Source organism: Lasioglossum baleicum, chromosome 20 (genome assembly GCF_051020765.1).
Source record: "Lasioglossum baleicum chromosome 20, iyLasBale1, whole genome shotgun sequence".
NCBI classification, from domain to species: domain Eukaryota; kingdom Metazoa; phylum Arthropoda; class Insecta; order Hymenoptera; family Halictidae; genus Lasioglossum; species Lasioglossum baleicum.
Window position 1 is genome coordinate 682,945 of NC_134948.1, and position 21,923 is coordinate 704,867.

At 44.6% G+C, this 21,923-nt stretch overlaps 3 protein-coding genes across 3 annotated transcripts; all 3 read left to right on the forward strand.

Annotated features, from left to right (window-relative positions):
- Positions 1-1,043: 1,043 nt before the first annotated feature.
- Positions 1,044-2,885, forward strand: LOC143218890 (uncharacterized). Its single transcript, XM_076444458.1, is given in 3 exon segments — positions 1,044-2,158; positions 2,233-2,701; positions 2,841-2,885. Coding segments are annotated over 3 exon segments (1,629 nt in total).
- Positions 2,886-3,445: 560 nt separating this feature from the next.
- LOC143218891 (uncharacterized) lies at positions 3,446-7,209 on the forward strand. The gene is made up of 3 exons (XM_076444459.1): positions 3,446-3,812; positions 7,065-7,121; positions 7,166-7,209. The coding sequence occupies exons 1-3, from the start codon at positions 3,446-3,448 to the stop codon at positions 7,207-7,209; spliced, it is 468 nt and encodes a 155-aa protein (XP_076300574.1).
- A 43-nt stretch (positions 7,210-7,252) lies between these two features.
- On the forward strand, positions 7,253-8,041 carry LOC143218941 (uncharacterized). The gene has a single exon (XM_076444591.1). The coding sequence runs from the start codon at positions 7,253-7,255 to the stop codon at positions 8,039-8,041; it is 789 nt and encodes a 262-aa protein (XP_076300706.1).
- The last annotated feature ends 13,882 nt before the right edge of the window (positions 8,042-21,923 follow it).

Below are 21,923 nucleotides of genomic sequence, written 5' to 3' on the forward strand. Positions count from 1 at the left end.
CCCCCCCCCCACTTTTTTGGGTGGTCATGAGGAAGTGACATCAGCTCGCGGGAAGTGACGTCACCAGAGACGTGTTGACACTTTGTCGACCATACCGACAATGGCGTTTCGTAGCCTACCGCCACCACCTTCACTGGAACCCCCCCCACCACTTCCGTGACGTCACGAGCTGTTGCGAGGCATACCACCACCTTCGCTGGAACCCCCACCACTTCCATGACGTCACAAGCGGTTGCGATTTTTTTTTTAAGAAAAAAACTGTCTTACTCGAACAGGATTCGAACCCCGGTCTACCGCTTGGTAGACCAACTCATTAGCCGCTTGGCCAACCGACGATCTCATAAACATAGCGAACATTTGGTATATATGTCAAAGAATAACTCTGGGCATGCAAATACTGCAGCGACAGCATATTTTCGTCCAAGACGCTATTGGTGTGACAGGAAGATACTGCGAAATATTATACCGAGCGTGCGACATTTTTTTTCGTTTATGACGTTATTTGACTGGTCTTTGATCGACCATTTTTATGAAATATGATAGCCCTTAGGAACGAACAGGAATCTCGACGCATGCATGGTTAACCTTGATACTGCTTAGGAATTTCACAAAACTGTGGCGACAGGAAGTCACTGCGAAATATTATACTGAGCGTGCGACATTTTTTCGTTTATGAAGTTATTTGACTGGTCCTTGATCGACCATTTTTATGGAATATGATACCCCTTAGGAACGAACAGGAATCTCGGCGCATGCATGGTTGACCTTGATACTGCTTAGGAATTTCGCAAAACTGTGGTGACAGGAAGTCTCTGCGAAATATTATATCGAGCGTGCGAAAAAATACTGTGTAAATATTTCGAGATATGGATGTATCGCGAGCGAATGAGACACCGAAAAATTAGCGGTGGTTTCTGTTCTGTGTTTTTTTCAACACCGATTGGCTTTTTTTTGCTGAGTCTGCTGTTTTGGGAGGCTATATATGCACTCCACCAAATTAGTTATGTTCAGTCACTGATTGTGAGGCAAAAAAAAATATAACCATGGAAGAAATTCATAAAATTGAACACGATTTGTGGGACCAATCTTATAGCTTAAGATTGCAGGAAGAATACCTTGTCTGGGAGGAAAGATGCAGCGAATGCCTCGAGTTGCTTAAAGAACATAATCGAGCAAAACGTCCTCGATTATCGATCGGTATTCAACAGTCATTGATCGCCAGTATCGCCGCTCTTGACAGTTTAAAATATTCTTTACGAAGACGTTTCATACATGAAGGTGCTGGACATACAAGCACAGGACTCATATGGCATGACATAGACTCGGCTTTCAAGGGTCGCATATTAACAGGTGCCGTTATCAATTCCAATTACATTGAACCTCTCAGCTTCCTCCAGGACGCGAGGGAAATTGTGCTTGAAAAAATACGGAACGCTTTGGGAAAACATAAGTCTTTAAAAGTGAACGCTGTGTTTAATGGTGAATTTGTGACAGGTGATCAACGCTCGCGCAAAAGTGTTGGCACAAAGAACTGTGAAATCGTTTACGCAACCGACCTCGAAGAGATGTACGAGCTGTGCATCGTAGGGCCGATCCTAACATCGTTGGAAGAATTTCAGGAACGTGATAACGGATAGGCATTGCCGCGAATACTCAATCTTACAGTTGGTATCAACAAATTTATCCCACTGTATGCAGGGTGTCAGATCAACATACCGAGAGAAATAGCGTTGAAGAAAGCTACAATTAATGTTCACTCCAAAGACAATGCATGCTTTGCATGGTCGGTGATGGCAGCTCTGTATCCAGCGACTGCTAACAGTAACCGTCAAAGTTCGTACCCGGAATACACAAATGTTTTAAACTTTGAAGACATCGAGTTTCCCATGCTGTTGAATCAAATTACCCGGTTCGAAAAGTTGAATGATATTTCGATCAATGTGTATGGTTTTGAAGACATCTTCGAGAAGAAAAAAAGGGTAAAATCATTTTTTCCACTTCGTATCACCAATCAGAAGAGGAATCGACACGTCAACTTGCTGTACATACAAGACCAGACCGATAGTATTGTGGGGCATTATGTGTGGATTAAGAACCTATCACGACTCGTTAGCGCACAGTTGAGCAAAAACGCTCATATGAAATTCATCTGTGATCGGTATGTACACATTTACAAAAGTATCACGGTATATTATAACACATGAAAATAAATTTTTTTTCTTTTTTTTTCAGGTGTTTGCATTACTTTCCTTCCAACGAAAGATTGCGAGCCCATGAACGAGACTGTGCAGAACTGAATCGCTGTGCCATTGTATTACCTACCGAGGACGACAAATGGCTCTCCTTCGGTAACTATATGTGGAAAGAACCGCTTCCATTTGTGGTGTACGCAGACCTAGAATGTACTCTGGAGAAAATGGAAGATTGCGGGGAGGGGAAACTTCAATCACATAGAGTATTTAGCATCGCATACTATGTGCATTGTTCATATGATGCATCTCTATCGGTATATCGATGTCGTCGCGATGAGAAGTGCGTCTCATGGTTCGTTGGAGAATTGGAAAATTTAGCATATATTGTTAAATGTGCTTTATCTAGTAATGTACCCATGAAGCAGCTAACAAATGAACAGTGCGAGGCATTTATCAATGCAGCGCATTGCCACATTTGTGAAAAGCCATTTGAGGGAAACGATATACGGGTGCGCGATCATTGCCATCTAACAGGACGATATAGAGGCCCCGCGCATCAAGATTGCAATTTAAATTACAAAAATTCGTTTTGTATTCCAATAGTTTTTCATAATTTATCCGGGTACGATTCGCATTTTATTATTGAAGAAATCGCTAATGCATTTGAGGGTAATGTCGACGTATTACCTATAACTAAAGAGAAATATATTTCGTTTACCAAAAATGTTAAAGATCGGGAATCAGATTCGCGTAATTCTATTAAATTAAGATTCATCGATTCGTACAAATTTTTGAATACGAGTCTGGACAAATTAGCATCTTTTCTCGAGACAAATAAATTGACAATTTTACGTTCAGAATTTAAAAATCTTTCAATAGAAAATTTCATGTTGACGCGAAAGGGTGTCTTTCCGTATGAATACCTGGATTGCGTGGATAAATTAGACGATCTCTGTTTGCCGCCGCTCGAGTCATTTTACAGTTCGCTGACATGCGAAACTGTATCGGAACGTGACTATGCGCATGCCGAGAATGTGTGGCAGCGTTTTAACATAAAGACCTTGGGTGAATACAGCGATTTGTATTTGAAAACTGATGTTTTGTTATTGGCTGACGTTTTTGAAAATTTTCGTAAAACGTGCATTAAGAGCTATGGTTTAGATCCAGCATACTATTACACGTTACCAGGTTTCACGTGGGATGCTATGCTGAAACATACAAAAATTAGGTTTGAATTATCAACTGATATCGATATGGTGATGTTTATCGAACGTGGTATACGCGGCGGTTTGAGCCAATGTTCCGGTAGATATGCCAATAACAAGTACATGCAGTCGTACGATCCATCGAAACCATCATCATACTTGATGTATTTTGATGTAAACAATTTGTATGGATGGGCAATGTGTCAGCCTTTGCCATATGCCGAATTTCAATGGGTTAACAACATTGAAAGTTTTGATATATCTTTGATTGCTGCTGATTCACCCATAGGCTGCATTCTCGAGGTGGATCTAGAATATCCGCAAAGTCTGCATAATGCTCACGCTGACCTACCATTCTGTCCAACACGTGCTAAACCACCTGGCAAAAGAGAGGCCAAGTTGCTTGCAACGTTACATGTGTTACGGATAGAGAATATATTCCGTTCGTTTTCTCACAGGAATCTCTTCCAGATCGTCTCTGGCGGGATGCGTCCTAGATAACCTTTCGAACCCTTTGATTTAGGACCGAGCTCTGGCTCCGATTTCGTTAGAAGTGACAAAAATGAGAGTCTGGCCCTAAGCCCTAATCTCTAAGCGCGATTAGATAATGAACAAAGTATTCCATTCATTGTAGGGGTATATAAACCCTTAGATTCTCACTCTCGGGGTCTAGTACTGCAGTAGACACGTATCGCGTCACGTCGTGCTGCATTTCGGAAAGTTAACTTCTAACGAGATCGGGCTAAAGTACCTTTCGGATCAAAGTCTAACATTATAGATTCCGTTTGTTCGGTTATAGTCTATTGGTCAGTGTTGAAGTTGTTTCCGAGTCCCCCGCATTGCCAGTGCGTGAAAACCGAGCACCGTAGTTTAGGTAAATTCTTTCTTTCACATTTCATATCTTTTTCTCTCATTTCCAATCGCGACACATACACACTTGTACTACAGACTTTTATAAGTAGAATATATTTGTGTTATTGGTAACACTGTCCAACACCAAATTTGATTTCAATATACTGTTGGGTCCTTCTTATAGAGTTTTTTGCGCTGATTCCGAATCTGGTTTTAATTTTTTTCCTATACGTCCAGTTTTTGAGAAAATGGAGTTTTAAAAAAAGACATATTTTTCAACTTTAAACAAATATTGCGATGTTATTATAAAAGATATTAAATTGTTGTTTACAGAAAAAGATTCTGTAGACTTTCCCGAATACAGTGATATCCAATATTAATACATTATGATTGTTTAAACATGTTTAAACAATGATTAAAGACGTAGATGCACCACTTTTGCACCAATTTTTGCGGATATTTTCGAATTTATCTCAAAAAATAAGGGTCCAGCGAAAAATTGAACTATACCACGCGAAAGAGCAGACTCTTATCTTGAGAAACCCCCCTGTGAAGTTTGCATGGTCGACGTTTTTACCGAACCAGAAAGCAAAATATCTTCGCCCGACATGCGTTGACGCCAGTGGTGCTCTTCCACTAGCGCGGTCGTTCGTCGGGATACGGCGCGGCGCGCTGCGGTGAAACGGCGCGTGGCTATAAGCGCGCAATTATGTCAGTTTACTTAAATGTAATATTTTATTAAATGTGTTATACTATTGTTATTTATTATTTATTAGTATATTTATTCTGTATAAATTATTTTATGTATTTTTTAATGTTAGTCTCTCGTTTATAGTATATTTAATACAAAAAATACCTTTTGTAACAAAAAAATAATTTATTCACACACTACACTATTACACTATTTACAATGCTAATATATATGTGTACACTATTCAGATATAATACACTATATCGATTTAATATGGAGCAAACTATTTTAATTATGTATTTAAGTCAATAAAAATAGTCCCGTTTATATTGTGTTTGGACTTATTTTACTCGGAAGAATCTCGAGTGTTCATTGGCACTATAATTACAATACATAGATAAGACGACAATTACTGAAAATAAAATTTTTCAGTCAGCGCATTGCAGACTTTCCTTACATTGTATGTATTCCGTTGTCCGTAGACCGTCATTTATTTCAAAATATCGTGTTGGTTCTTAAGAAAACTGATGCCAGAGTTCAGTTTCGGCTTTGTGTTTGTTGAAATCAGTCGTGTCAAGCATTTCAAATCTGCATTGCTACGTATAAAACTTCATAAAAAACATTTATAGTTATTTATAGTATTTTAGTTGTTGTGTATATAATATATGTATTTTAGTAGTGTATTATATCTGAATAGTGTACACATATATATTAGCATTGTAAATAGTGTAATAGTGTAGTGTGTGAATAAATTATTTTTTTGTTACAAAAGGTATTTTTTGTATTAAATATACTATAAACGAGAGACTAACATTAAAAAATACATAAAATAATTTATACAGAATAAATATACTAATAAATAATAAATAACAATAGTATAACACATTTAATAAAATATTACATTTAAGTAAGCTGACATAATTGCGCGCTTATAGCCACGCGCCGTTTCACCACAGCGCGCCGCGCCGTATCCCGACGAACGACCGCGCTAGTGGAAGAGCACCACTGGCGTCAACGCATGTCGGGCGAAGATATTTTGCTTTCTGGTTCGGTAAAAACGTCGACCATGCAAACTTCACAGGGGGGTTTTTCAAGATAAAAGTCTGCTCTTTCGCGTGGTATAGTTCAATTTTTCGCTGGACCCTTATTTTTTGAGATAAATTCGAAAATATCCGCAAAAATTGGTGCAAAAGTGGTGCATCTCCGTCTTTAATCATTGTTTAAACATGTTTAAACAATCATAATGTATTAATATTGGATATCACTGTATTCGGGAAAGTCTACAGAATCGTTTGCTGTAAACAACAATTCAATATCTTTTATAATAACATCACAATATTTGTTTAAAGTTGAAAAATATGTTTTTTTTTAAAACTCCATTTTCTCAAAAACTGGACGTATAGGAAAAAAATTAAAACCAGATTCGGAATCAGCGCAAAAAACTCTATAAGAAGGACCCAACAGTATATTGAAATCACAAAAAAAGTTGAAATTTGTTGGACAGTGTAATTAGAGCAAGTTCATTGAACCTATAATTATCGTCCAAAATCCTTATATAGTAATTGAACGTTCCCACACGATACAACCTTACCGCTCGGGTTGTATCATTTAGATTATATTAGTTACGAGGTCTACTAACTATCCTAGCGACTCCCTGATTTCGCATCAGGTTCGTTCGCGCCTTACCAATTATCCAAATAGAGATTTTTCCTACCTAGTGGCTCCCCGATTTCGCATTGGGTTCGTCCACGAAAACTATACCATCCTAGCGGCTCCCTGATTTCGCGTCAGGTTTGTCCGCATCCTAACAGCTCCCCGGTTTCGCATTGGGTTCGTCTGCGCGTCATTTCCTAGTGACTCCCCAATGTCGTATTGGGTTCGTTCACGAAGTTTCACCTTCCCAGCAGCTCCCTGATTTCGCATCAGGTTCGTCTGCGTCTGATTCCATTCCTAGAGGCTCCCTGACTTCGCGTCAGGTTCGTCCTCACTGTCTACATCCCTAGCGGCTCCCCAATTTCGCATTGGGTTCGTCCGCGCACCTCAACTAACAAATTGATACCATTTTCCTGGGTTTATAACCCTTCGCCGGCCACTCGTGCTACTCGCGGCCCTGGCTCGTAACACATGATAAGCAGCGTTACGTGATACACTATTATAACCTGCAGCAGTGCACGCGCCACGGTCTTCGTATTACAAAGATTCATCGCATCCTGCAATTCACACAGTCACCATGGCTCCGCGAATACATAGAATTAAGTACCCTGTTTAGAACAAATGCCAGTAACGATTGTGAAAAGAATTTGTACAAATTGATGAACAACGCGGTATTCGGTAAAACTATGGAAAATGTTCGGAATCATGTAGACGTAAAACTCGTGACACATTGGGATGGGCGATATGGTACAGAGGCAATGATCGCGAAACCAACTTTCCACAGCCGCTGTGTATTTTCCGAAAACTTGGCTGCTGTGGAGTTGCGCAAAGTCATGGTGAAATTCAACAAACCAATCTATGTGGGTATGTGCATATTAGATATATCCAAAACCTGCTTGTACGAATTTCATCATGAGTATATGGTTCCTCAATATGGTAAAACTTGTAAGGTAATGTACACAGACACCGACAGCTTAATTTATCCTATTATGTGTGAGGACATTTATGAAACCATGAGGCGCCATATTAACCGTTTCGACACAAGCGATTATCCGATAGAGAATAAGTATAATATCCCACTTGTAAATAAAAAGGTTCCCGGCTTGATGAAAGACGAGAACAATGGGATGATAATGACAGACTTTGTTGGGCTAAGAGCAAAAATGTATACATTGCGTGTTGATGCAAAATCTGATACAAAAAAAGCAAAAGGTGTAAAGACTAGCGTTGTAAGGACAACGATAACGTTTGATGATTACATGCGATGTTTGCAAGATGAAATTGCTATGAGTTGTACACAGACATGTATACGATCGAAATTGCACAAAGTGTATACTATATCAGAGCGCAAAATTGCTCTCAGTCCACATGATGACAAACGGTATATCATACCCAACTCAACAGAAACATTGCCGTGGGGCCATTATCAAATTCCTTCGCAGCTATAAAATTGTTTATATTCAATGTAAATAGAAGATTATATATTTTTTTCATTAAATAGGTTAAATTGTTTATAATAAATGTTCATAATAAATATAAAATTGTTTATATTCAATGTAAATAGAAGATTATATATTGTTACGGGTCTACCGGCATACTAATGTTACGCGTCTGTCGGTATACCCGTTGTATAGAATTGTTGGAAGATTCAGGTTGGTTACAGCGTCGTTAGGAAAACGACGCTGGAACGAAAGAGAGTCGAAAGACAAACACGAGAGAGAGCGGACGTGGCAGACGTCAAAGGCGATAAAAGCGATTTAGCCAGAGATAAGTTGCCTTCCTCCGAAAAGTAGCGTATTACGGTTATTGAAAGTGTGTTCATTTATTTAGCGAAATAGAGACTTCGTTACATTGGTGTCAGAAGTGGGATTCTGCGGCTGAGCAAGCGACTAGTGGAACGAGATGCAGACTCGGTCTGTTCGTTTGGAGGAGCGTCTCGCGGCTTTGGAAGCTCGACTGCTGGAAAACCAGGCGAATTTTCGAGCGGAGGAGTTCACGTCCATGCAAACACAGTTAGCGAATAATCAGGCCAGTCTTTGCCAACTTACTTCTCTTTTGGAGAGATTTGTAGGGGATGGGAACCGTGAGGCCGCCGGTGACGTAGGTTCACGCGCGTTCAATCAATGTTCGCGTCCGTGCAATGCTAATCCATCTTTCTACCGCGTTAAGCCCGCAAAATTTAACGGTTCGGGTTCATGGAGACTGTATTTGACACAGTTTCTTACCCTGGCAAAGATTAATAACTGGGATGACACTACTAAGAGTCTGGCCCTCGTAGACTCTCTTGAGGGTGAGGCCCTTACGGCCCTGTCGTGTCTCGAGGAATCGAAACGTACCGACTTTGACGCGCTTGTTTCTCGATTAAATATTCAATATGGCAATGAGCACTTGGCACAGCTAGACCGGTTTAGGTTCTTTAATTATAGACAACGTAGGGGAGAGTCTCTTCGGGCTTTGGCTAACCAAATTTGTTTTCTTTCCCATTCGGCTTTCCCTGACGCGACACCGGAATTTCGCGATAAACAAGCGCATCAGAGGTTCCTCGAGGCGATCGGGGACCACAATCTCAAGAGAGATGTTACTCTTGCTTCGATGAATTGTTCCACACTGGACGAGACACTCGCGATCGCGGTGAGGGTGGAAGCTATAAATTTTCAGGACTCTTGGAGGTCCCAGCAGCCTATGCAGGAGAGTGCGAGGATGGACACGCGCCGTTTTCGTCCATACGGGGGACAGCCACGTGACTTTAGCAGACCTTTGACTTGCTGGAAATGCGGAAAAATTGGTCATATTTCTTCAAATTGTTCTTTGAATAAGACTAACGCTTCGGGAAACCAGAAGGGATCGTTGTAAAGAGGGTTGCAAACGATCAAATACAAGAAAATACCCTCTGTCGAATTTCTTCGGTTAATAACGTCGCGGTCGAGTCTGGTGTTAGCGTCATGGGCCTTCTGGATGATCATTCCCGAAAGTTCATTGTCGATACCGGTTCGCGAGTTTCACTCCTAAAGGGGATGTCAGTTGAGGGTTGTTGCTCAATGTCAGGCGAAATACATCTTAGATCCGTTACAGGAGAGAGGGTTCAGATTTTCGGGGAGCGTAGCACTTTTGTTGAGCTCGGAAAACTACGCGTTCGGCATAGGTTTCTCGTTGTCGATATCGAGGAAGATTGCATTTTAGGGCTGGATTTTCTGTCGAGATATAGGTGTTCGGTCGATTTGGAGAATAACTGTTTGCATATTGCCGGAGTAGACAAAATTTGGTTTAATGATTGTTCTATCGATGCTTGGTCTTCGGAAAGTGGCGAAGGCATTGCAGGAGATTCTGAAGACCGGGTTTTGCCAGAGTTTTTGTTTCCGATTTTGGAAGAAAATTCCGTACTCCTGGGCCAGAGTGAGAAGGAAGACTTTAGGAATTTTCTAATTTCATTTCAAGACGTCTTCGCAAAAGATAAAAAGCAGTTGGGAAAGTGCAAGGTAGTGAAGCATCGAATAGATACGGGAGGTCACGCACCTATTAAATAAGCTCCCCGTAGGGTTCCGGTTCAGCGAAAGGACGAAGTACGGCAGTTAATTGCGGACATGGAAAACCAGGGGGTGATTGAAAAATCGGTTAGCTCTTGGATGTCCCCGGTGGTTTTAGTTAAAAAGAAAGATGGTTCGACAAGGTTTTGTATAGATTATCGCCAGCTAAACAACATAACGAAGAAAGATTCGTATCCCTTACCTCGGATTGATGATACTCTGGATGCGATTGCGGGATCTTCGTGGTTTACGGTTTTGGACCTGCAGAGTGGTTATTGGCAGATCGAGATGGATGAGAGGGATCGCGAAAAGACTGCGTTTTCAGTAGGCGAAGGGTTATGGCAGTTTAGGGTGATGCCGTTTGGGTTGTGTAATGCTCCAGCTACGTTTGAGAGGTTAATGGAAAATGTTTTGGGAGATTTGACTTGGCGAAAGTGTCTCGTTTATCTAGACGATATTATCATTTTTGGGAAGACGTTCGAAGAGGAACTGCAAAATTTGCATTTGGTATTTGATAAACTACGCGTAGCAGGTCTTCTTGTGGCTCCTCAAAAATGTTCTTTTTTTCAAGCAGAGGTGAAATACTTAGGGCACATTGTTTCTAGGGAAGGTGTTAAAACGAATCCGGAGAAAATTTCCACGATCAGGGAGTGGCCTAGACCGAGGAATAAGTCGGAAATGAAAAGCTTTTTAGGGTTGTGTACTTATTTTTCGCGGTTTGTAAAGAATTATGCCACTGTTGCAAGGCCGCTTTTTGACTTGACGGGAAAAAAAGTTTTGTTTGGTCAGAGGAAGCGGAGAAAGCTTTTGAAGAGTTAAAAATTTGTTTAACTTCAACACCGATTTTAGCTTATCCTTCGCACAGTGATCCATTCCTGTTAGATACGGATGCTTCGAATGTCGGTATAGGGGCGGTTTTACTGCAGGTTCAGGATGGTGAAGAGAGAGTGGTTGCTTATTTTAATAAATCTCTAAACAAATCAGAAAAAAACTATTGCATTACCCGAAGGGAGTTGTTGGCGATAATTAAAGCTATAGAGCATTTTCATCATTACTTGTATGGAAGGAAATTTACAGTACGTACAGATCATGCGGCGTTATCGTGGTTACTTTCGTTTAAAAACCCTGAGGGTCAGATAGCCAGATGGTTAGAAAGACTTCAACAATACGATTTCACGATTTGTTATCGGAGTGGTAAATTACATTCCAATGCTGATGCGTTATCTAGAAGACCTTGTTGGACAGATAATTGTAGGCATTGTTTAAATGCAGAAAGTAGGGACGAACATTGTCAGGAGGTTGAAGAAATTCCAATCCTTCGTACTCAGTGTTCTTTGTTTGAAACGCAGGATTGGGAGAGTTCTCAGAGGAATGATCCACACTTAGAATTGGTTTTTAAAAGTAAACTGTTGGGAAAAAAGCCGCCTAAAGAAGTTTTGACGGCTACGTCACCGGAGGTTAAATTTTATTTCTCATTGTGGGAATCTTTAGAGATTCGAGATGGTCTTTTATTCAAAAAGTGGGAATCTGCGGAGGGAAAAAAGATAGTTTGGCAATTAGTGGTACCGAGAGAAAAGAAAGATGCAGTTCTTCGTGAGGCTCATGATTCGACTGCTGGGGGACATTTCGGTATCAATAAAACAGTTTCTCGGATCAGGGAACGTTTTTATTGGGTTAATTGTATTAAGGATGTAGAAAAATGGTGTAATCGTTGTGAGGTTTGTATCTCCAGGAAAGGCACGGCTAATCGTGGCAAGGGATTGTTGCAAATTTACAATGTAGGTTCTCCTTTCGAGAGAATAGCTTTAGACATCTTAGGTCCTTTACCAAAATCATTTTCTGGAAACCGTTTTATGTTAGTTGTGGCAGATTACTTCACTAGATGGCCAGAAGTAATACCTTTACCAAATTTTCAGGCTAAAACCGTAGCTAATGCGTTAATTAAGGATATTGTAAGTCGTCACGGAGTTCCTCAAGAAATTCATTCTGATCAAGGCCGAACTTTTGAATCAAATATTTTGAAAGAACTAATGATTTTGTTGGGCACTAAGAAAACTAGAACGACTCCTCTACATCCACAATCGGATGGTCTTGTAGAAAGGTTAAATAGGACAATTCTTCAATATCTTTCAATGTTTGTCCAAAAAGATATCATACTACGTTACATGGCGCCCGAACAGGGACCTGGTGAAAAGAACACACGACGAAGATAGAAACAAGGCGACGAAACCGAAGGAATTTTTTTTTTACCGGGCACACGTGTTGTCACGCGCAAGTAACAGGTGGTAAACACGCTGCCGTGTGTCATTACGCCGCGACAAGACCGCTCGCGACAGGTACGTGACGCGCCATCTCTGGTGTACCCACGGTACCCCGCCACGGATCGCGGATAATTTCAAACACGGCAGGGCATGCCGAAGAAATCTTCACTGCGTCCCACGCCTGCACGAATCCTCGCAAACCTCCGACGACACAAACTACCAATCACCGGAACATCGGAGGACCGACGACAACGCTGGAAGGAATATCTAGCCCGGCAAATTACCCCACCTCGCACAATGAATGACACGCACAGACCAACGCCTTTTGCGGCCAACCTGCCGCCCGGCCCCAGCCAGCCGACCGCCTACCCGTTTTCCGAATTGCTGGACCCATGTAGAAACATTGACCGCATGCGAAAGTGGGGACATACGACCGACGGAAAAGACCCTTACGCATTCGTTGAAAGAATCGACGAATTACAGGCAACATACCGACTCTCCGATGCCGAACTCCTCAGCGGGCTCCCCGAATTATTACGAGGGGAAGCTCAAAACTGGTTCCGCAACAACCGCTCCCAGATACACTCCTGGACACAATGCATGGAGAAATTTATCGAACATTTCTCACCCAACAAAACGCGACTACAACGGGAACGCGAAGCCCGCGAACGGGTGCAAAAACCAAATGAACCGATCATAACCTACGTGAACGCCATTATGACTCTCCTACGACGGGCCGGCATAGCGGAGGAGGACCACCTAGAAATCATATTCGAGAATATGATTCCCGATTATATGATCGCCATCGACCCCGACCGCCTAAAGAACATCGACGATCTGATTCGACAGGCGCAAAGGATCGAAAGAGCAAATGAACGGAAAAGACAGTACGCCCGGCCGTTCCTCCGAACCACCGCCGCGATAGCCAGCGAGGACCAGCCAACGACCACCGAACGGTCACCCGACACCATCGAGGACCGACTCACCCGTCTAAGCCTGACATCGGGAAACGAGGTAAGCTCGATCCCAGTGACCACCTACCACCGGAGCACGCATTGCTGGCGCTGCAAACAACGAGGACACGACCGATTTGAATGCAGAAACAAATACAGGCGCTTCTGCTCACGATGCGGTCGCGACGGAGTGCTGACACGGGAGTGCCACCCTCCGGGAAACGGATCCAGGGACTCGACGCAAACGGGCAACCGCCAGTCCCGTGTATAAAGTACACCCCGCGCCCGTTCATCAAGATAAAAGTCCTTGGACGAGAAGTCGAGGCATTAGTGGACACGGGGTCGCAGATCTCGTGCATCAACGAAGAGGTCAAGGAATGGGCACAAGAACAAGGCCTCCAGACCACCCCCCGAACCGGCATGATCTCATTGGCAGATGGATCCGATACACAGCCCGCCGGCACCATCCGACTCCCGTTTTCAAGCAACGAGCAAACCTGGACACACGAATTCACCGTCCTACCAAATATGGGACCACCAGTATTACTCGGAATCCAAGCAATAGCAGACATGAACCTGGAACTGAAACCGCCTCCCGATATCGCCTCCTGGCCTGCCTACTGCAGGGCCGAGCCCTGCCTCCAAGTAGGCCTCCGAAGACCACAGGAAACCGACCAAGCCCAACTCCAGGCCTTTCTAGAAGACGAAATGGTAAGATTTGAAACCGTCCCAGGGCGCACCACCCTTATCCAACACCGAATCAAACTTATGGACGAGACGCCCATTAAGCAGCGATACCGGCCACGAAACCCGGCCATGCAAGCCGTAATTAACGAAGAAGTGGACAAGATGAGGAAGGAAGGAGTAATCGAACCATCCAGCAGCCCATGGAGCTCTCCGGTAGTAGTGGTCAAAAAGAAAGACGGCAAACCCCGATTTTGTGTCGACTTCCGGAAACTAAACGAACGAACGGAAAAAGACGCCTACCCGTTGCCACATATACAGGCCACCCTCGACAAGCTACGAGGAGCAAGGTTCCTGACCACCCTCGACCTTAAAAATGGTTACTGGCAAGTACCGCTAGAACGCGCCAGCCGACCCCTCACCGCCTTTACCGTCCCGGGTAAGGGACTATTCCAGTTTACCGTCATGCCGTTCGGACTACACTCCGCGCCGGCCACCTTCCAACGGTTGCTGGACCAAATCATCGGTCCCGAGCTCGAACCTTACGCGTTCGCATACCTCGACGACATTATTATCGTCAGCAGGACGTTTAAAGAACACTTACGGCACCTCCGAGAAGTATTCCACCGTCTACGTACCGCCGGGCTGCGACTAAACCCCGATAAGTGCCGCTTCTGCGTCGACAGTCTACGATATCTAGGCCATATAGTCGACCAGCAAGGCATCCGGACCGACCCCGAGAAAACCAGCGCAATCGCCCAGCTCGCCACACCAAAGACGATACGAGAAATCCGAAGATTCCACGGTATGGCATCGTGGTACCGGCGTTTCATCCCAAACTTCGCGGAGCTTATGGAACCGCTGACACAGCTCACCAGAAAAAACGCGAAGTGGAAATGGACAGAAATAGAGGAAAACGCCTTCCAGAAAATGAAGGACAAACTCATCGCCGCACCGATATTGGCTTGCCCGAACTTCAACGAGCCGTTCACCCTGCAAACAGATGCCAGCGATCATGGGCTCGGAATCGTCCTCACACAGGGACCAGACGACAACGAGAGGGTTATCGCCTACGCCAGCCATACGCTGAGCGCAACCGAGCGCAATTACAGCGCCACGGAAAAGGAATGCCTCGCCGTAGTCTGGGGCATCCGGAAAATGAAGCCATACCTGGAAGGCTACCACTTCACGGTGGTCACAGACCACCAGGCACTAAGATGGCTTCGCCAGATTGACAACCCGACCGGCCGACTCGCCCGATGGGCTCTGGAATTGCAACAGTTTGACTTCACCGTCAAATACCGACCCGGAAACTAAACCATGTAGCAGACACGTTGTCCAGAATCGAACCTGCACCGGGCGTAAGCCTGTTACGGCCAAAACAACGCACCGACACATGGTACGAGAAAAAAATAGCCGCCGTCCGAGAGAACCCCGCATCAGAACCGGAATACCGGATCCATGACGGAAAATTGCAACGCCACATATTGCACCAGCTCGACTACAACGAGCCCGAACCCGGATCCGCATGGAAATTATGCGTACCCATAAACGAACGGGAAACGCTCCTCCAGCAATACCACGACGACCCCACGGCCGGGCACCTAGGAGTGGCAAAAACAATCGTCCGGCTCGCACAGAGATTCTATTGGCCGGGCATGTTTCGGGAAACCGCCCGATACGTACGAGGATGTACGAACTGCCAGCAGTACAAATCACCCCCGCTAGCACCACCGGGGCAGCTACACGCCAACCCAGGGACACAACCGTGGCACACGGTTTCAGTAGACCTCGTCGGCCCACTACCACGATCCCGCCGGGGACACATATGGTTACTGGTGGCGCTGGATCGCTTTACCAAATGGGTTGAACTAACACCCCTACGAAAGGCAACCAGTAGCGTCGCACAGTGGGCTGGATCGAGAAATTTAGTGACATCTTGTTATAACTCTTGAACCATAAGAGATATCGGGATGAAATTTGCACTAAAATTCATTAAAAAAATAGTGAATTTTAACTGTAAACAAATAAAATTTTTTCTATTTTGTTAAACAATAATTGTTAATTAATTTTCATTGAATTTTTGTATTAAAATAAAATTGTTTAAGTATAATCTTCCAAACTATTTTTTACTTACTAAATATGTATTTTATATTTACATTTCATACATGTAATGTTTTATAGAATACGTAAAATATAAATTCAAGAAATCTTTTTATAATCAACGCATACAAAATGTACTGAGGAGGTAAAAACGTCTCACAAGCGTGTCAAAAGATATTTTTTATAATAATTTATAATGATTATAAATAATTTTTCAATTTAATTGTTTTAAAATCATGTCTATTCTATATATTACGACCTTTGTTATTTCGTATTATTTCATGTATGTGTAATGTGTTTATAAAAGATAAAAATATCAACAAAAAGATAACAAATATAAAAGATAATCCAATTATCTTACCAAAACGTTTTTAAATTGATGGTAACTGGTAAACTTTTGGTCAATTTGTTTAGTAATAATAATAATAATAATTAGAGGACCTAACGGCACCTAATCGGATAAGTCAGATCATTTTCATTGGACCTTCCTCTACATATCCCCACAAAAATCATATCCGAACCGATCCGATATTGGAAATTATGATTGTTTAAAGTTATCGAGACGTGCCACCTGACGCATAGCAACTCACATATAGTACTTAAATACCATCCAAATATGAATATTTTTGCAATTGCATTGAAAGTTCGTACCTACCTAAAACAAGTATGTAATTTTTAACAATTAATTAAATAAAAAAAAATTTATTGTTAAAAATATAATGAACGGTAATAATATAACTAGACTAAGAGTCTCTTAGTTTTTCTTAGTGAGTATCACTAATAAAAAAAACAAGAAAAAAAAATTTTTTTTAAATAAATAAAAATATGTCTTTATTTGTATTTGTTCTTGAATTTTTCCTACTATTTCTGCCCCTAAATTTCTTAAAATCTTTGTGCCGAGTTTCTTGTGCTTCTTCGCTAAGTTGGCCAATTGGTACTAAGGCATATTTTACAATATCTGCACTATGCATGAGCATAGTATCGTCTTTGTTATAACAAATGCTTAAACGTCATTGTACTTACTAAATTTCCAAATTTATATATTTATGTATATTTATGTATTATGTATATTAATATCACAAATGTGTCAATACTTGATAAACTTAATAACGCTTAAATACACTTAATAAACTTAATAATACTTAAATACACTTAATAAACTATACATATACTTATTTAAGAAACTCTTAGTCTAGTTATATTATTACCGTTCATTATATTTTTAACAATAATTTTTTTTTTATTTAATTAATTGTTAAAAATTACATACTTGTTTTAGGTAGGTACGAACTTTCAATGCAATTGCAAAAATATTCATATTTGGATGGTATTTAAGTACTATATGTGAGTTGCTATGCGTCAGGTGGCACGTCCCGATAACTTTAAACAATCATAACTTCCAATATCGGATCGGTTCGGATGTGATTTTTGTGGGGATATGTAGAGGAAGGTCCAATGAAAATGATCTGACTTATCTGATTAGGTTCCGTTAGGTTCCCTAAAAGATACACCTTGCAAATTCTAAGAAAGTATATAGATTTTATTCGTTTCATTAAATATTAATTGTTAATAGATTGCGAGCAACCATCCTCAACTAACAGCGTTAATTGTTACCGCAAAGGACTGTTTTTCATTTACACAAAAGACCCAGAAGAAATATTAAATAGGGTAATCAGGACACCTCGATGAAAAGAAGCAATTTTTCGCTGAAAAATACTGCATCCCAAATGTCTATCTTTGTCAATTTATATTAACTACAGTTTTTGTGAACGAACATTAATATTTTCCGCTTCGATGTTGATGGACATTTAGGAAGCAATACGAATTTATTAGAAATCGATATGAGAAAGTCGACTCTTTCGTGAAATGTCACTAAATTTCTCGATCCAGCCCACTGTGCGCCGTGGCCGCCGCTATCCAAAAAGATATCATACTACGACACGGCGCCCCGCAAACAATAATCTCCGACAACGGACGACAATTTATCGGGGAACCGTTCACCAGCATGCTACGCACCGCGGGCGTCGAACACCGGCGCACGCCACCCTACTCTCCGCAATGTAACCCGGTAGAAAGAGCCAACAAAGTGGTCAAGACGATGCTCGCCCAGTACACCGGAGACCGACACGACCGATGGGACGAAAAAGTGGACGAAGTCAGGTTCGCCATAAACACGGCATGGCATGAATCCACCGGGTACAGTCCAGCCTACCTGAACCACGGCCGAGAACTCCGAGTCCCCGGACAAACAGCAACCGGAACCACGCCCGACAGACCGCAGGCCCGGTGGAAAAATCTCCACGAGGCACAAGAACTAGCAAAACTACACCTGGCCCAAGCATTCGGACGCCAGGCCAAATACTATAACCTGAGACACCGGAACTGGAGGCCAACAGTAGGAGATAGAGTCTGGAAAAAGGAACATACCCTGTCAGACAAAGGGGCCGGCATCGCCGCAAAGCTCGCCCCCAAATACAGCGGACCATACACAGTGGAACGCATCATATCGCCGGTCATTGTCGACCTGCGAGACAGCCGCGGTAAATGGACGAGACATATACATATACAGGATCTGAAACCCGAGGCAAACTCAGATCCGACACCAGACATCGCCCAAACGGACGAAGAAAATACACCCGAACCGATCCCCTCCACCGTAAATGTCCCGACCACGCCCGATTCCCCCGAACCCCGCCGCCGCGGACGCCCCAGAAACAACACTCAAATATCTTATGTTCACAGGAAGATGGAGACAGATTTCTACAAAAGACGCGTAGGCCTCTTCGGCAACACTGAAGAAGACGGGCCGCAAACACCGCCCCGGCAAGGACACCGGAGCCTGCGGCAGAACCAGCCAACAATCCACCAACAACAGAACCGACAGCAACCGAGAACCACAACACCAAACCGATCCCGACACGCCACCAGCGGAACCCATCACCACTGCCCCACAATACCCACCCCAAAATAATACAAAAATAGATAATACATACACCTGTAAATAAGGAGGACATTTTGTACTACAGCTATACTTAAATAAAGAGTCTCGCTAGCTCGCTCACCCGAAGAAAGAGGGGGGTGTAACAAACCTGCACTAAGCAAGCTTGTTACGAACAGCTGATCCCCGAAAGAACCCGAGGTTCCCCGAGACCCACCGATCCACACCGGCGTAAACAACACTCCTCCGAAACTCCTTGAGCAAAGTGTCATCCACCCAAAGACCAAAACACATGAAAAACCATAGAACACACCTTACCTCACCACCAACCCTCACCTCCAAACAGTACATTTTGGGGAGTATAAAAGGCCTCCGAAATATGCCAAATTATCGCAGTCCTGCTTAGGCGACCTAAGCATCTACCGCGCACCAGGTACCCGATCCCTCGACGACGACGTCGTAACCAGTCCGCCGGAAAAATACCGCTCCTACAACGATACGTTGAGACCAGCCCGCCGGAAATCTCCCGTTCCTGCACAACACGTAAGACACCGTTCCCGCACAACACGTAAGACACCGTTCCCGCAACGAAGACGTCGATCACGATACCAAGTATCTCCTGCAACACCGTTCCCTCGACGAAGACGTCGACACCAGTACCGACTGCCTCCAGTAGCACCGTTCCCTCGACGAAGACGTCGACCCCTGACACCCGCTCCTGTGCCGAAACGTCACCTACCGCAAACACCGAACCCCTGTCACCGTTCCTGTGACGAGACATCACCTCCTGCACCGCACCCCGCTAGCACCATTCCTGCGACGAGACGTCGCCCCCCCCCGCACCAACCCTCACTGCCACCGTTCCTGTGACGAGACGTCACCCCCCCTTGCACCGAACCCCGTCGACACCGCTCCCGTGACGAGACGTCACCCCTTCGCACCGAACCCCCGTTCAAGCACCGTTCCTGTGACGAGACGTCACCCCTCGCACCGAACCCCCGTTCAAACACCGTTCCTGCGACGAGACGTCACCCCCTTGCATCGAACCCTCGTTCAAACACCGTTCCTGTGACGAGACGTCACCCCGCGCACCAAACCCCCGTGCAAACACCGTTCCTGTGGCGAGACGTCACCCTCTGGCACCGAACCCCGTCGAGCACTGCTCCCGTGACGAGACGTCGCCCCGTACCGACATACACTGTCGCCCGTCCGGACGTCACTTCCTGCACCAAGCCCCATTAGGGCCGGTCCTGTGGCGAGACGTCACCGAACCACCGCGGACACCGCTCCCGTGACGAGACGTCACCTCCTACGCTGAAACCCTTTAACACACTGGTCCTCCGGCACCAAGTCGACCCCACCGTCCGCCTCTCCACGGCGATCCTGCGATCACCACACGTTCTCACCGTAATGACGAGGTGGCGAGCTTAGCTTTATCACGGAAACATCGTCTTGTTTATTTCATACCTTTCCACCACGTCTTCCCGCTCCGGCCGCACTACGCGAACCCCGGCACGGCGAGCTATTCCCGCACTAAGGAAACCCCGGGTAGAACGAACCGATAACACGCGAGAAAGCGGCCCCGTTACATGGCGCCCGAACAGACCGCACAGTAACGGGGTAACAAACAGTTTGTAACGGGGCCGATTTCTCGCGGGATCGGTTATTCAGACCGGGGTCTCTTTAATGCGGGAATAGATCGCCGTGCCGGGGTTCGCGTCGCGAGAGTCGGAGCGGGAAGACGTGGTGCAAGGGTACGAAATAAACAAGACGACGTTTTAGTCATAAGGCGATGCTCGCCACCTCGTAACGACGGTGATGATGAGTGATGATCGCAGGATCGTCGTGGAGCGGTAGTCGGAGCTTGATTTGGTGCAGGGTACGGCGTCTCGCCGGAGGATCGATGTTAGGGGAGGTTCAGCGTAGGCGGTGACGTCTCGTCACGGGAACGGTGTCAACGGTGGTTCGGTGACGTCTCGTCACAGGAACAGTGTCAAACGTCTCGTCACAGGAACAGCGTCAAAGGTCCCTACAGGAGATGGCGTCTCGTCACGGGAACGGTCTCAACGGGGTTCGGTGCAGGAGGTGACGTCTCGTCGCGGGAACGGGGCCAGGGCGGTTCGGGGTGCAGGAGGTGACGTCTCGTCACAGGAACGGTCTCAACGGGGTTCGGCGCAGGAGGTGACGTCTCGTCACGGGAACGGTGACAGTGTGGTTCGGGGTGCAGGAGGTGACGTCTCGTCACAGGAACGGTGGCAGTGGGGTTCGGTGCAGGAGGTGACGTCTCGCCACGGGAACGGTACTACTGGAGGTAGTCGGTACAGGCGTCGACGTCTTCGTCGAGAGAACGGTACTACTGGAGGTAGTCGGTACAGGCGTCGACGTCTTCGTCGAGAGAACGGTACTACTGGAGGTAGTCGGTACAGGCGTCGACGTCTTCGTCGAGGGAACGGTACTACTGGAGGTAGTCGGTACAGGTGTCGACGTCTTCGTTGAGGGAACGGTATTACTGGAGGTCGTCGGTGCAGGCGTCGACGTCTTCGTCGAGGGAACGATAGCTGGGGATTCCGGCGGGCTGGTTTCAACGTCTCGTTGAAGGAGCGGTACTTTACGGCGGACTGGTTACGACGTCGTCGTCGGAGGATCGGGTACCTGGTGCGTGGTGGATGCTTAGGTCGCCTAAGCAGGACTGCGATAATTTGGCATATTTCGGAGGCCTTTTATACTCCCCAAAATGTACTGTTTGGAGGTGAGGGTTGGTGGTGAGATAAGGTGTGTTCTATGGTTTTTCATGTGTTTTGGTCTTTGGGTGGATGACACTTTGCTCAAGGAGTTTCGGAGGAGTGTTGTTTACGCCGGTGTGGATC

Excerpts from the sequence above, each read along its gene's own strand:
- LOC143218891 (XM_076444459.1), top strand. The coding sequence starts at position 3,446 with ATGGTGATGTTTATCGAACGTGGTATACGCGGCGGTTTGAGCCAATGT. Across the intron at positions 3,813-7,064 it reads CAAGTTGCTTGCAACGTTAC|ATGATAAGCAGCGTTACGTG; the intron begins ATGTGTTACGGA and ends GGCTCGTAACAC. Across the intron at positions 7,122-7,165 it reads GCAGCAGTGCACGCGCCACG|TCACCATGGCTCCGCGAATA; the intron begins GTCTTCGTATTA and ends CAATTCACACAG.
- LOC143218941 (XM_076444591.1), top strand. The coding sequence starts at position 7,253 with ATGAACAACGCGGTATTCGGTAAAACTATGGAAAATGTTCGGAATCAT.